The sequence below is a fragment of the Oxyura jamaicensis genome, chromosome 15 (genome assembly GCF_011077185.1).
Source record: "Oxyura jamaicensis isolate SHBP4307 breed ruddy duck chromosome 15, BPBGC_Ojam_1.0, whole genome shotgun sequence".
NCBI lineage: Eukaryota > Metazoa > Chordata > Aves > Anseriformes > Anatidae > Oxyura > Oxyura jamaicensis.
Genome location: NC_048907.1, coordinates 3,380,832 through 3,395,097, shown reverse-complemented (window position 1 = coordinate 3,395,097; position 14,266 = coordinate 3,380,832). Strand labels below are relative to the sequence as shown.

Below are 14,266 nucleotides of genomic sequence, written 5' to 3'. Positions count from 1 at the left end.
CGCCCGCCCTCCACCAATCAGATTGCGGCAAGCCTTCCGGCGCGTAGCCGCGCTGGCCAATCCCCTCGCAGCGACGCGCGTCCTTCTCCGCCGAGCCAATCGCGGAGGGAGGCGCGGCCTGGCGGCCGGCCAAGCTAGCCAATCAGCGAGCGGAACCCCGGCGGGCTCTCCCTCCGCCCCTCCCGCGTTGGAACAGCGGCCGCCAATCGGCGGCGAGGGGGCGGGCCAAGCCTGGCTGTCGCTTAACGGCCGCCGAGGGAAGCCGCCGCCGGCCATGCGGGTAAGGGCCGGGCCCAGCCCTGGGGCCACCCGGCGGAGCCGCAGCCCCCCAGAGCCGCCAGGCCGCCTGCAGCGCCCCGCCCCTTTTTCCTAGCTGAGCGGCGGCTCCGCCAGCCAATCGCGAGCCGCGGCGCTGTCAACAGCAGCGCGAGGGCGCGGGCGGCCAATGGGAAAGCGGAGGGGCGGGGCCGAGGCGCGGTAAGGGGGCGCCGAGGGGTGCTGAGGGGTTGTGGCTGCGTGCGCGGGGCCAGGGGCGGCAGGGCGGGAAGCTGAGGGGGCGCCGCGGTCGTGAGGGGACCCTGAGGGGGCTGCGGAGCCCCCGCAGCCCCCGCGGGGGTATCTGGTCCCGGGGCGACGCTGGTGACTGACAGAGCTCCTCTTCCGGCACCCAGCTGCTCTCCGGGTGTCTCTGCCGCCTCATAACCTTCAGCTCTTCAGGATTCTGCCCCGTTATGAAAATAATAAAGCTTTTTTTCTTCCCCCCTCGCTTTATCCCCAAAGTCTCTGTCAGACGGGTGTGTGTCTCTGGGCAGCTTCCTTCCAGTTTGCCCCTTCTCAGCCATACCCTAGGGAATAGCCACCTGGAGAACACGCTGAAGCCCCTGGTTCCAGGGAAACAGGGAGAAAGCGGCGGTTATCCATCGGTTTAATTCGGGTGGAAATGGGTTTTGATACTTCAAAACTATCTCTGTGAGATACGGCTCCAGATAGCTAAAAATAACTAAAGTTTAAACCTGCGTGTCCTTGTGAGCCCTGTGAGGAATGGTCACGCGTTGGAGGTGCTGGGCTGCCGCGAGGCAATGGGGATTTATCCCTGGTGCTGTCACAGACCGCCACGATGACATTTACTTCTTAATGCCTCTTCTTGTTCTCCATCTGCAAGATGATCATAAGGTTTTTCTGCAGTGGCAGAGCTTAGGGCGAATTTGCTAGGGCATAGAAGATGCTGAAATAAGCACTGAAGGAAAAGGGAATGACCGGTGTATTTCAAAGCCTTTTTCTCGATGGCAGTACAGGAACTGGAAGCATGCTTTTATGCTGCAGTTCTTGTAAACTGCTGCTTTGGGTGCTGTAAGTCCATCACTCAAGTATTTTGTATGCATGTATTTTATTTATGGTGTTTTTAACTGTGATTCCTGCTTGACTTCTTTTTTACCAATTAACAATGAAGAGAATTCTCTCAAACCAGTTCTAACACATTTTTGAATCGATGTTTTACGCTAATAATAAAACAAGTGTTCAAATAACTGTGTGGTAGAGCTGGTCAGCTGCAGCCTAGCTCAGTAGTTCTTGATTTTGTTTCTGAGGAGTGTGTTCGGCGCAGTGAAGGCACAGAGCCCCCTTCCGCAGAGGTAAACGCATTGACAACAGGCCCATTCTTTAGTTGTGCTTCCCACAAGTATCAAAAATGGACTGTGGAGGCCCATATTTTAAACAAATAAACAAACCCCACGATTCTGCTGTACTGGGCTTCAGAGACCCCCTTAAATCCCAGCCTCGATGTGTGATGGGGATTTCTTTTTGAGACAGAGGAGCCGGGGCAAGTACAATGCTGAGCAACTAGCAGCTATTTGCAGGCATAGCGCAGGGCAGGAGGAGACTGGTTTGAAATGCCAGCGTTTCCTGGGGTGGTTTGGCAGAAAAAAATGCTGCTTTAATCAAATTCTGTTTCTTCAAACAACAAAGCACAATGCCTTTTTGAAATAGGAGGGTGATACTTACTTCTTTATGCTTGCAGGGTCACTTCATGCTGGGACATAAGATATGGAAAACCATGACTTGGTGAATGCTGTGCAAGAAGTCCCTTCAGCGTCTGTGGACTCTGATGTCAGAAATACCCACAGCTCTGTTTGCAATTTGAATTGTAACAGGTAAGTGTTATGTTGAAGGAATTACTATCAAATGCTTCTGTTATTTTTGTTTTTCATAGGTACTATGCTTGATATAACATTGTTACCAAGGTGAAATAATGTGTAATACTCTAATATATTTTAGTTTCTGTTTACCATTGCAGGTAAAATGCTTAATGAGGAAAGCCTTAATGAAAGACATGTAAAAATCTTCCTTAAACTTTATAACTTCTATTGCCTCTTACATCTTAGAATGGGGAGGGGGTATTCTTTTTCTTTTCAATGTCTAAGCTATATTCAATGAATAAGACGGGCAAATATGGACTAATGGCCCAAGTGTCAGATTAGGAGAAGTTCTTCTTGGCTGACTTGCTAAGAATTACAAGTCACTTACTGCTTGTGCAGCTCCTCAAAATGAGGCAGTAGTCTTGAATTTTGTATCTTGTTTCTCAGGAGACTCTATCTGTAAACCGAGGACCTTAGAGTCTATGAAGAAGCATACAGATTTGATGAAAAGCTGTCTTTACTGACATTTGTACTAGTGAGCAATAACATTTGTGCTGATTATGCTGTCTGTCTTGGAAAGCTCCTGTGTTTAAATGGTATGTAAGATAACAGTGTGGATTCTGTGACAGTTTCTTGAAAAACAATCTCATTCTTATGGAAGTCGCTTTTTTCAGCATGATTAAGGTCACAATGTAAATTAAGCATATAATTCTTTTATGATTGTATAGGCTCTGCGGTATATTATTTGGCCACTATGTTGGACAGGTGGCACAATAAATAATTGAAATGTTTTTCCTCATGTTTCGCCAGACGTCCGTTGTCCAATCCCAATGGAGTTTCTGGTTACTCAGGGAATAGCAGATCCTCATTAATACCTGGATCCATTGAGCTGCTTTCCTCCTTCGTGCGAGATATCCAGAACGTTGGAAATGCTGACTCAGAAATTGTGAAGAACTGTGAGGTATTTGATATTCATGTTTATATAAAGGAAGAAAAAATATTATTGTATCGGCTTTGCATTTTAGACGATGGATCTAGTGATAGTACTGTTTAGCAGTAAGAGATGGGACAAATGCTTTTACAGTGCTGTGAACTAATCATGTGGATGGGTTTTGTTGCCATTTCATCTTCACTTTTTATGTATGAGTGTTCTACAATTATGATTCTGGCGTGAATCTTTTTTTCAGTGTTAAGACAAAGATTGCAAATTTTTGAACTGAAAATTTTAAACCTCTAAAATTTCAGCACTTCAAAATGAAGTCTGAAGAGATCCGAGAAAGTAGTTGTTTTTTCTTCTTCTAAAAATGGCTCTGTTTCAGTTACATCATTTATTTATTCTGTTTGTAAAGAGGTGTAGATTATTAGTTTGGTTTCCAATTTAAAACAACACAAAAACCATTATCTTGGTGCAATGAGCAGATTCTCACAGTCCTTTTTTTTTTTTTTTTTTTAATGTATTTTATCATTATTTTTAGTCTCTGTAGGGAACATCAAGTTTCCACACCATGGGCTGGTTCTTGCAGAATTTTTGAGCTTTCTGGCTGCGCTCCAATAAAATGTCTTCTGACAGATGCTTAATTTGGTGCTCTTTAACAGCTCCAAGAAAAGATTGTAGTTATCTGCATTTAGGCACGTGTTTTATGTCCTGTGTCCTAGGCATCAAATACCAGGCTCCATAAACATTAGCATAAAACTAGTTTTAAAAATTCAGAGTTTACCACACGTTAGGAACGCTATGTATTTATTTATTATCTTTTGGTTTTCACTAAACACTTACACATCCTTTTCTTCAGCTGAATTGTTGAAAGGAAGATTTGCTGTATTGGAGCAAGTGGTTCACTGGATGTGAGGATACTTAATTATCAATTTTAAGATTGCCCGGATTTTATTGAACTGGAACCTGCCTTTCCAAACTCCACCTGTATTTTTCTGCCATCTGTGTTTTCTTTTAAGTTATTTTCATTTATTTATTTTTTAATAGAATAACTCACTTCCTTTGTTCATTTTTTTTTTTAAAGCCAAAATTAATGATAGAGACATACCATCTTTTTGTGTAGAAGGATATTTTTTTCCAGGGAATATGTCTGTAGTGAATTATTTGCTGTGATTGATGTGACAGGGGTCTGCATGTATTGTGGGCTGCACAACCAGAGGGATGTTATGAAAAAATTGTATTATGTCAACGCCTAAGTGTAAGATTGCAAAACCATTATGTAACTGGAGTAAAAGGAAAGAGATTCAATAGGACTATGCCCTAATTATCTTACTTTGTGATTTAATAGACAAGGTGGCTGCAGTTATTGAGACTGGTAGAAAAGCAATGCCAGGAACAAATAGTTGCCCAGCAAGAACAGTTCCACCATCAAATCCAAGTAAGTAATGATTTGTTCGTGTGGGTGGGTTAGGTTAAATGTTTCTTTTTCTTTCTTTCTTTCCCAACTGCCATGCAAAACAGCACACTACAATGTCGGGCACTCTTTTTCTCTTTTTGTTTTTCTTTTTTTTCCCTCCCCTCCATTCCTGTAAGTGTACTGGGCCTGGCAATTCAGGCAGTCGGTTACTGGGACCGGACTGGCAATTTATAGGGTGCATATTTGAGATAGCCTTGGCTAATTAAACAAATAACTGGTATTTGTTTACAAACAACCATTTCAGAAGTGAAGATTCTTGGATTATTTGTTTTCAGGTGTTTATTGTCGAAAAGGTTGGCTCAGAATGCCTGCATGATAATTGGACTTTGTAGGTACAAGCTGTTTTATGTTACCTGTCAGACTTTATCATTTCTAATATGAAACAATGCAGTTTTCTTTTCATCAGAAAACGTTGCGCGACTTGTGATTCCCTAGTCTAGACAGTATACAGTACAGGAAGACGTTCACTGTGATAGCTGAACACCTCTATCACCCTTTGGTTGAACAGTCTCCTTTCTAAGAACGACAAATGGCTCACACAAAGACTCACGTTTTTGCTGAAGTGTATTTATCCATTAAACCAGAAGAAATGTATGTGTATGTATAAAGACAGTATTCTCTAACTATATAATGCTTAATGTATTCATCATTTTGGTTGCTGTTTTTCCCTTCCCTTTCCTGATGCCCTCTACACTAGTAGTTATCAACAGTTCCTGAACTGAATTAACAAGAGGTACTGTCCTTTTATCCTGTCTCCTGTTTCTCCCCCTCCACCTTTCTTTCTTTTCTCTCCCATCTTGTTGGTTTTGTCCCACCAGTGTTTCCTTATCCTCGTATTTCTTTTCCTGTTACTGTAGTGGTTTGATTCACTTGTTGCTACTGGTAGTCTTGACTAAACCATTGTGTTGCCTTTGCTGGTTTTTGTCTTTATTAATAGGAAAGGCTACCTCTGGAAGAGTTTAGTTCGTGGTATCAGCAGGGACTTAACTAACTGCATGAACTGCCACACTAAATGTAAAACTCAATGGCTGTAACTTATTTTCAGTTGTATGAATGCATTAGGTAAACTAGATGGAACTATTCCAAACCTAAACTGGTAGGCTAGTGAATTTTCTAAAACACAGGGAATTTAACACATTCTAATAATAATAAAAATAGAACCCCAAATTAATAACCTACTATTGGGGGTAGAAAAGCAAGATGCTGCTTTAGCCTTGACATGGCTCTGAGATAAGACTTGCTCTATGCTGTGTTTCAAGACCAACTGTGCTTATGAAAATATATCGTCATATCAAAATATGGGTCAAAAGACCGTGAATTCATTTTGGAATTACAGTGGGGTCAGCCCTCAGCTGGTGTGAATTATGCAGTAAAATACAGGTGTGCTAATGACATACTGTCACCGACTGCGTATCATCCTAAGATCAGGATTTACTGAAGAAGATTTAAAAACATAAAAAAGTTACGTACAATCCCAAAACTCTATACAAATTTCTGAAATCTCATTTTCCTAGGTCTTTCTTCTCTTGGAACCAAGTGTGACTATGCAAGGAGACGTAGAAGTCCTGTTTAATGGGAATAATAGTCTTCCACCTTTCCTGCAAAGTACTATTGACAAAGATTAAATGCCAGCAGGGAATCTGATCAGTTTTTTTTCCCCCACAACTCTGTTTCTTCCCTTTTATTCTCCCTTCCCTACCTTCTTCAACAAAGTTGAGTCACAGAATTAAATCCTAAATTACTGCTTTTGTCATGATTCAAATCACCAAAAAACTTTTTGTTATGGTGGAAACGTCATCCCTGCTTTTTTTTAATAGAAAGACTGAGCTGAAATTCAGTTATTGTTTTGTAAGTTTGTAGAACATAAAAGGCTTGATTCTGACTAGCATTACATATAGGTTCCTTTAGAATTTTTTTTAAAATTCGTACTTTAAAAGAACAAATGATTTTTGATCAATTTGTGCTTTGTACCTGCTATTCATATGTGAGTAACGTACTGTAGTTCTGTGAATAAAGCAGTACTAGAGTTTCATGTTCTTAAAATTATTGAAAGTCGAGTTTTTTTGTTTATTTTTTTCCAGGAAGAAATTGGTTTGAAATGTATTCTTGAAAGCTACCATGTACTGTGCTCTTGTAATGTGTAATAAGAGCTGTGTGCCCAGAGAGTTCAGTAACTGCAGTACCGCTCTGCGGAAGTGCAGCTCCCTGCTCAAAGGGCACAGCCGTGGGCACTAGCATGAAGGGTTTTCATAGCACTTGACAGAAAAAATAGTTATTTCAGTATCCTAGTACACAACTAAACAATTTAGTGTAGTAGATGAGCTTCTATACATATGAAATAATTCTTTGCAGGCATTGCAGACTAAACAACCTGTTAAGTCTCTTCAAGTGACCTTGTTATAGGTTTGCTCCACTCTATCAGATACCAAAAACCAATAAATCAAAAATGTAAATCTTTTTATTAAATGAACTACCCAAAAATGTGTTACTTAAATCAGGTATTTTGAAGTCACATTTTATGTGAATAATCTTACAGAGGTACATTATTCCTATTCGTGTAACAGCGTAATGGTTTATTCTTCCATTAAAGCATCCTTGCAAACTTTAAATATCTAAATCCAAATTATAAAGTCTTTTAGACTTAAATTTAGCCATGGACTTTATGCACTTCTAATGATACGCCTAGATAACTGGTATTTCTTCAGGTGGCTGATAGGTAACTGTAGTTCTGAAGGCATGTAGCCAATACACGTATGCATGTTTTTTTTACATAATTAAATGACTACTGAGACCTGTAATGCACAGTATGCATATATCTACTTTATGCATGAGATGTGGACGCATTGAAAAATTGGAATTGTTTGAAAGAAGTACACTAACTCTCTCACTAATAACGTGAATTGAAGATGGATCGAGATGGAAATATGACTTGTAGCATGATCTCATGGGAATTTTGCCTTTTGTTTTTATCCTTTAGCTGATTCAGGATGAAATAAGGCAGTTAGTGAAACTGCAGATCAGCAACTGGGGTGTTGGCAAGAGCAGAAGTTTGCCTGTGAAGGTTACAGACACTTTTTCGTCAATAGGAAGTCAAATGGGGATGCAATCTGAAGTCTCTGAAGAAAATGAATGCATTGTCAATCAGCTTAGATCTAACGAATCAGAAACTCAGCCAAATGCATCTGATCTGTATCAGGAATGTTTTGCAAATGATGCTTCGATGAACAGTGGGTATGGCACCCTTTCTGCCTCCGAACTGAATGCTAGCAAATCTAATGACGTTACCACGTGCACAGACTGCACGGAGAAAACTTCTCAAGGACAGGGTGATGCAGCAGTATTGCAGAGCAATGCAGCTGTAGCCAGTGTTCAAAATACAAGAGAACTTTTACCAAAAAAAATAGAGGAAAACTGCTCATCAGGAAGGAGTGATATTTTAGGTTTTCCTGTTGAATGTGAACATACGGTAAATGAAGCGCAATGTGGGAAAAAAAACAGGTAAGTGGTAAACTTTCCAAATTTGTTAATTTATTACACGGTTCCCACTCAGTAAATGCCTATCGGTAACTAGAAACAGATAAGAATTGAATGGAACTTCTTGATGGTAACAACAACAAAAATAATAAAGCAAACACAGATAAATCCCCCTCAAGCCTATCGTGCTTGGTAGATAAATGTGTTTCTTTAGTCTGAGCTTTCTGTGTGATGCATATTTGCCTCTGCAGTGTTTATCTATTGTAGTTACGTTGGGAGAAAAATACAAAACTCTTTATTGTAAATATGAGCTAAGATAAAGTTTGCATATAGTGTTTTATCTACACACCAAAATTCAGGTGCTGATTACCAATTTTATGTGACACATTTCGCTGTGGTACTCAGCCTTTTTTGCATGTTTTGCAGTAATAAATCGTATCAGACAACAGCCAAATGTGCGACTTTTTCTATTTTTGTTGTTATTTTCTTTTTAGTTAATTTTTCTTTTTCTTTTGCTGTGTCCAATAGGTACGTGGATCTAGTAAACTTTTTTTTTTTTTTTTTTTTTTTGAGCTACTTTGGCTCATCTGTAAGTCATAATAACTGACCAAACTCTGCTCTAGTTGCACAGAATTTGACAATGTACTTCACTCTCCCTGTCAGGCTAGTCTATAAAGGCAGTGGCTTCATACAGCCATGAGCAATATCAGAGCTCAGATGGGCAGCACGCTGCCTGTGAATCCGTGATAGTGTTTTACAGAGATAAAAAAAAGTTCTGTCTGTTGGAAAAACAGAGAAGCGTGAAAATGAACTTGCATCTTGCTAGTAAGTTAGGAAACACAGAACCAGCTTTCTTTAGAGGACTGGTTTTGGAGATACTATCTCAACATACAAGGTAGGTAGATCATAATGCCACTGATGTGCTTGTTCTCTTCCTCCTTTCTATTGATTTCTGTAGGAATTGTTTCTCCATTGAAAAGGGGAATATATATTTATGGTATATGTGTGTGTTTCTTGTCATCTAGTAAGTCTTTAACATCATGGGCACAAAAATTGAGACAAAACCAACCCAAAAGAATAAATGCAGAAGAAGTACAAGTAACCTCTATGCAAGGAAATGAGCAAGCAAAGAAATTGCCACTGGAGAATGTAAGTCTCCTTCTAATTTAGTTTTATTTTTCTACTGTTACTCTTGTCACTCCTATTTTTTAGAGTTACAGTATGTTCTGATTCAGTGTTTGCTTTCATACTTTGAACGTTTGAGTAGTGGTTTTTCCATTGACATGTCTAAAGTTCACGTGGGCAGAGTTTACTGCTTGGGTTGTTCTATAGCTATACGTGCTGCTATTTTGGCTTATTTTATTCCTTGCCTAGTTTTTCGTCTAGCTTGCCTCACTGGCACACATTCTTTCCTCATAGAGATAATAGTCACATTCTCAACTAAATCATCAGGTCATGTAACTTACTGTGGCCCATCATTTTTTAAAGGATCTTTGTTTTACAACTGTTGGTCTTCCGCTTCAGCTGGTGGTGTCTCTTTTGGTATACAGAATTTAATGCAAGCTGCTGAACTTTTTGCACATTGAGACATTAGCCACTTTGTTCAGGACTAATAGTGGGTTTTTGTATGTGTTTTTAGCAAACTCTTAGGCTAAAATCCAAACAAGTTTTTTTTCTTCTCGTTTATGTAAGAATAATAAATTTTATGATTGTATAGGATCACAATTTGGCTAAATTGGATTACTCCAAATGCAGTTACAGCACTGTTTACTAAAAAACAAATAACCCCCACAATAAAAGTTTAGGAGAAATTTTGGCTTATTAGAACTATTTGTGGTAACGCCTATTACTGTGATTGCAGAATAGGCTCTAAATGCATCTTCTGAGAATAATTTTTTGGTGTCCCTTCCCTCCTCCCCATCCCTATAATGAAATAGTTCCTGTATGTCCACATTTCTTTCCTGTGATCATTTTGAGGGTGATCCAGAAAGGGTAATCATAGCAGTTTGGATTTCCACTCTCTAGTCTTTTATTATCAGTGGAAACACTATTGGCTAGTGGAAATTAGCGCCAGAAACTCCGATTTTGAAAAAAAAAATCTGTCTTTGTGTTCCTTTGTAAGAATTCAGTTGTTGCCTCTTCACTTTCCTTTCTTCCTCATTAGACAAAGGAGAATATCTAAATAAAAAACATTAAAAGGGGCAAAATAGCCTTGAGGTAATACCCTACATAATTGAAAAAGTTGTGCTTTAGTTCTAAACTTTTTTTTTTTTTTTTAGCTGAGATGTTTCCTAGAAAGTTTGGAGTGAAGGGAAGGAGGAAGTTTGGAGTGAAGAGAAGGAGGATTTGTAGTGTCTTACATGGGGGTGTGTAGTATCTTGTCTGTCTGAGATGGTAGACAATGTTACCTGCTGATATAACAGCTGAATATAAGAAATTCCAGTCTTAGGATGAGTAGAGAGTAACGCTATCGGTATAAGTCATCATCCCTCTATATACTTGCCCCTTTTAAGGAGCAGGAAAGTTTAGATGACTGTCCAAAATGTGTATTTTTATAATACCTCATCTAAAAAACGCTCTATAAGTGGACTGGCACATGAATTAGAAGCCACCAGTATCATTTAATTATATGGTTTATCTTGACTCGCCTTCTGACTTTGATTGCCCTGAATATAAGTTGTATAGGTTTGGATCATGTGGTATAACCAAGTTTAATCCATTTGTGTAAAAGGGCTAACAGCATTTACATGCAGTTTTAAATATTAGATTCTAATTTTTTTCTTGCCTTGCATTTTTTGTTGTAAGTTTGTGTTCTCTTTTTAATTTTAGACAACCTCTACTGATGCTGTTTTGCCACCTTACACTTTTTACCTCAATCAACCAACTGAAAGCCCAAATTCCTTAGTGTCCGAAGCTTCAGGTATTGTTAATATATTTTGCTTAAAGTTCCTTTTCTGTTGGTTTCTGGTTTTAGAACTTACTAGAACTTACCTCCAGTACTTCTGGGGAGGTAAGGAGGGTTTAAGCACAGAAAAGCTGTTAATTTGTGATGTAGTATAATTCTGCTGCTCTTGGTCTTGTTTCAAACTGATGGTGGTTCCTGTGCATCACTGCTGGCATATGCAGGACTTTGGGCAATTTTATTTTTCTTCAAATTTCTCAGTGCTTCAAGGCTGAGCTTTGTATTTAAAACAGTTTCATAATGTAATTACTGTTAAAATCATGGTAGGGGATGAAATTATCTTTTAAAACATTAACACCACTGATGGTTTAGTAATCACAGGAGTGCATGGTAATAGAAACAGAATTCCTGTAAGCCAAAGGAATGATTCAGTAGTTCTGTGAATAAACAAGAACAAAATAATGCGGTGTGAAATGTGGCGATTATTATTATTTTTTTATGTTGGGGTGTGTGTGCGTTAAGGGGGTTGTTTTTTGTTTTAGTGTGGTTTTACTTCTGTTCTTCTGGGTTGGAGCTTTGTATGGTTTTGTACAGTTTTATTGGGTGTTTTGTTTTATTTTTTGTCAAAGCCAAACAACTGATTTATGTATTTTGATCGCACATGGTGAATTCACTTCAGTAACAAACAGGGATATGGAGATGTAGCCCTGCACATGATGTGTATTGCTTCTACACAACCCACTGAGAGAGGCACACATGTAAGAAACTGAAGTGGGATAAGGACTGTTTAAATGTTCCTCTTGTGCCATCCCACAGTCCTGGTAGGCTGTCTATTTGCATGTTGTGGTGTGCTGTTGAGCACCAAACTGAAGAGTTTGTAACCTTGAGTGGCTGTCTAGAATTACTCCTTCGGCATTGTAAGTTTTAAGGCATTGTTAGAAATACAGCAGTTTATGGTAAATGAGGATATGACCCTTGAACACCAAGGAGTATATCTGTATTTCCACTAATTTAAACCTTTAATTAGTGATGCTGTGTGATATAATACTGATTCTGTATGTTGCTTGTGTTTTGCGTTGAGATTTTGGTACCTTCTGCTAACAAATACTTCAGTAAAATCCCTAAGCAATAGATGCTAATAATTAAAACACTACTTTTGTTAGCTGCCAGAGTAACATCTTTCTCATGGTTTTGGGGATTCCAGCTCCATAGCTGTGAGCTTGAAATGTGTAACCTTTTTTCTCCAATGATTCTTTTCATTAGGACTTTCGTATTGGAAACTAGATGAAAAGGACATGTATCACTCTTTACCAGAGAACCTCAGAAGTGAGTTCACTGATGTTTTCTCCACAAAAATATCACCAGATTCACCAGATCAGGTAAACTTTGTGCATGTTCTAAAAGTTGTGGTATATTTGTCATCTTGCCCCTTTTCTACAAATAGAAAGATTCAGCCTTTCAGCAGAGAACTTTTCTGTGAAGCCTCCTCTTGTTAACTCACTGTTTCCATTATTCATTTACCCTGGCTACCTCCACTTGGAATTTACTGACCTTCTTCTGTCATCTAAATGGATGTCAGAGACAAGAAGAGACTAACTAGTATATTAAAGGTGTATTTGCCTCATTAACGACAGTTCTTTAAGTTGGGTGCATTGAATAGAGCCTTTCTTTTCTGAACGGTTTCATTAGCCAAAAAAAAAGTTATTTAACTGGGGATGAAGGACTGTGTTCAGAAAGACTAATGTAGCAATTTTGCCTCTTTAAGTCGTCTTCTGCTGATGAAATGAAGCTATCGTCGTTGAAGGATATTTATCATAAAAGGCAGAGGGAAAACAAGCAGCTGCCAGACATGAATTTTATGCCTTCTTCTCAGTCAAGTCACCCACCAGAGGTAACGTTATCTCCGTTCCACATTACAGTTTGAAGTCACCATAGGTTTTACAGGCTGCTTTCACATTAATCGGCACCTGCTGCCACCTCCAGTGCTGTGCTGGAACAGCAATTTTTGGAACCGTGGGATGAACCAGAGTGGGAGGGCATCCAGCTGAAAAGAACCTCTGAGAACGCTCCAGGTAAACGAGGACCTTTGCAGCACACCCTTGAAGGTGACGCAGGGGTCAGTCTCCTGAAGCTGAAATGCACATGGGACTGCAGTTGCAGAAGCAGGGTTTTCTTTCTACTTCCTACAAGAAAAGTTCCTTCCACCTCAGAAAGTGAATAGGCACGGGTTGTGGAAATATTCTTTATCAAATCTGTTTCCATACCCATTTCCAGGATATAGCCTTTAGTTTTTCCTTGTGCACGTAATGTATAAGGCTACACAGTGGCTATTATGTGGCTGTCTAGTTTATGTAATCCACAAAGTGATTTTAGTAACTGTACAATGTTATTGCTTCAGCCTGCAAGCAAGCATCCTAAGTCTTTTATATATATGACTGAAATGTTCTGGACAGATACAGATGCCAGATATATCTTTTATTCCTACCAGAAGCTCAGAAACACAAGTTGCGAGCATTGGGTGTATGTATCATCTTCTGAGCTGCAGATTTCTCCATCTTTGCACTTGCTTGTCAATATCAAATAATTGTAGTAATACTCAGTATAATTCCTGCAATACATCATATGGATGACTAATGTATTCAGATTAGTTCCATTTACATGAATAAAAGTTAAAACAATTTTTTTAGTGTTATAACTTATTTCCTAGATCCTGACGTTGGACCCAACCCTGCATATGAAACCCAGTCAGCAGAATCTAGGCCATTGTTTTTTCAACATTCCTGAAGAGGCTACTCCTTTTTCTCCAGATTCTATGGCAGAACCTGGATTTTCAAGTCATTGTGATACAGACTCTTTTTCACGGACAAGCAATTCATCTCAGTGTGATGATTCTCCAAAATGCCCTGCTGGTAGCAGAGCCGTGCATTTGGACTTCTGGAAAAATCATACAATTCCAAATGAAAACAAGGCCAGCTGTCCTTTTCCAATGGCATATACTGATGCTAATAGTGATATTTTACTCAACACTGAGGAGGAAGAAACATTAACTCTAACTCCATCTTCTATTAGTCAGTGTGCTGACAAGAGTTTACCAGAATACAATCTTTCAGTGGCATCTGTTGAAGATCCTGTGATAATGTCAAAGTAAGATTTTTTTCTTTTTTTTTTTTATTTTTTTTTTCTTTTAAGTTGTAGTTAGTTCCTTCATGAAAGAACAGTACTGGTGACATGAACAAAACGTGCACATTCTGTGAGCTTAGAATGTAGCTGGGCATTGCTTTTTCTTTCTCCTCTTTCTCCTCTTTCTCCTCTTTCTCCTCTTTCTCCTCTTTCTCCTCTTTCTC

General features: G+C 39.4%; 1 protein-coding gene across 4 annotated transcripts in view; it reads left to right on the top strand.

The window, feature by feature from the left end:
- The first annotated feature begins 128 nt into the window (after positions 1–128).
- Positions 129–14,266, top strand: part of MPHOSPH9 (M-phase phosphoprotein 9) — a 28,227-nt gene continuing 14,089 nt past the window's right edge. Inside the window, exons 1-10 of one of the 4 annotated variants that reach the window (XM_035340789.1) lie at positions 129–280; positions 2,018–2,150; positions 2,946–3,096; positions 4,418–4,507; positions 7,524–8,044; positions 9,046–9,169; positions 10,850–10,940; positions 12,186–12,301; positions 12,688–12,813; positions 13,630–14,066. In XM_035340789.1, the coding sequence (XP_035196680.1) occupies positions 2,044–2,150; positions 2,946–3,096; positions 4,418–4,507; positions 7,524–8,044; positions 9,046–9,169; positions 10,850–10,940; positions 12,186–12,301; positions 12,688–12,813; positions 13,630–14,066 (1,763 nt within the window). In that variant the 5' untranslated portion in view covers positions 129–280; positions 2,018–2,043. Of the gene's footprint in view, positions 281–674; positions 2,151–2,945; positions 3,097–4,417; positions 4,508–5,243; positions 5,280–7,523; positions 8,045–9,045; positions 9,170–10,849; positions 10,941–12,185; positions 12,302–12,687; positions 12,814–13,629; positions 14,067–14,266 lie in introns of those variants that run through there. The other 3 variants (XM_035340790.1, XM_035340791.1, XM_035340792.1) reach the window with 3 other exon arrangements.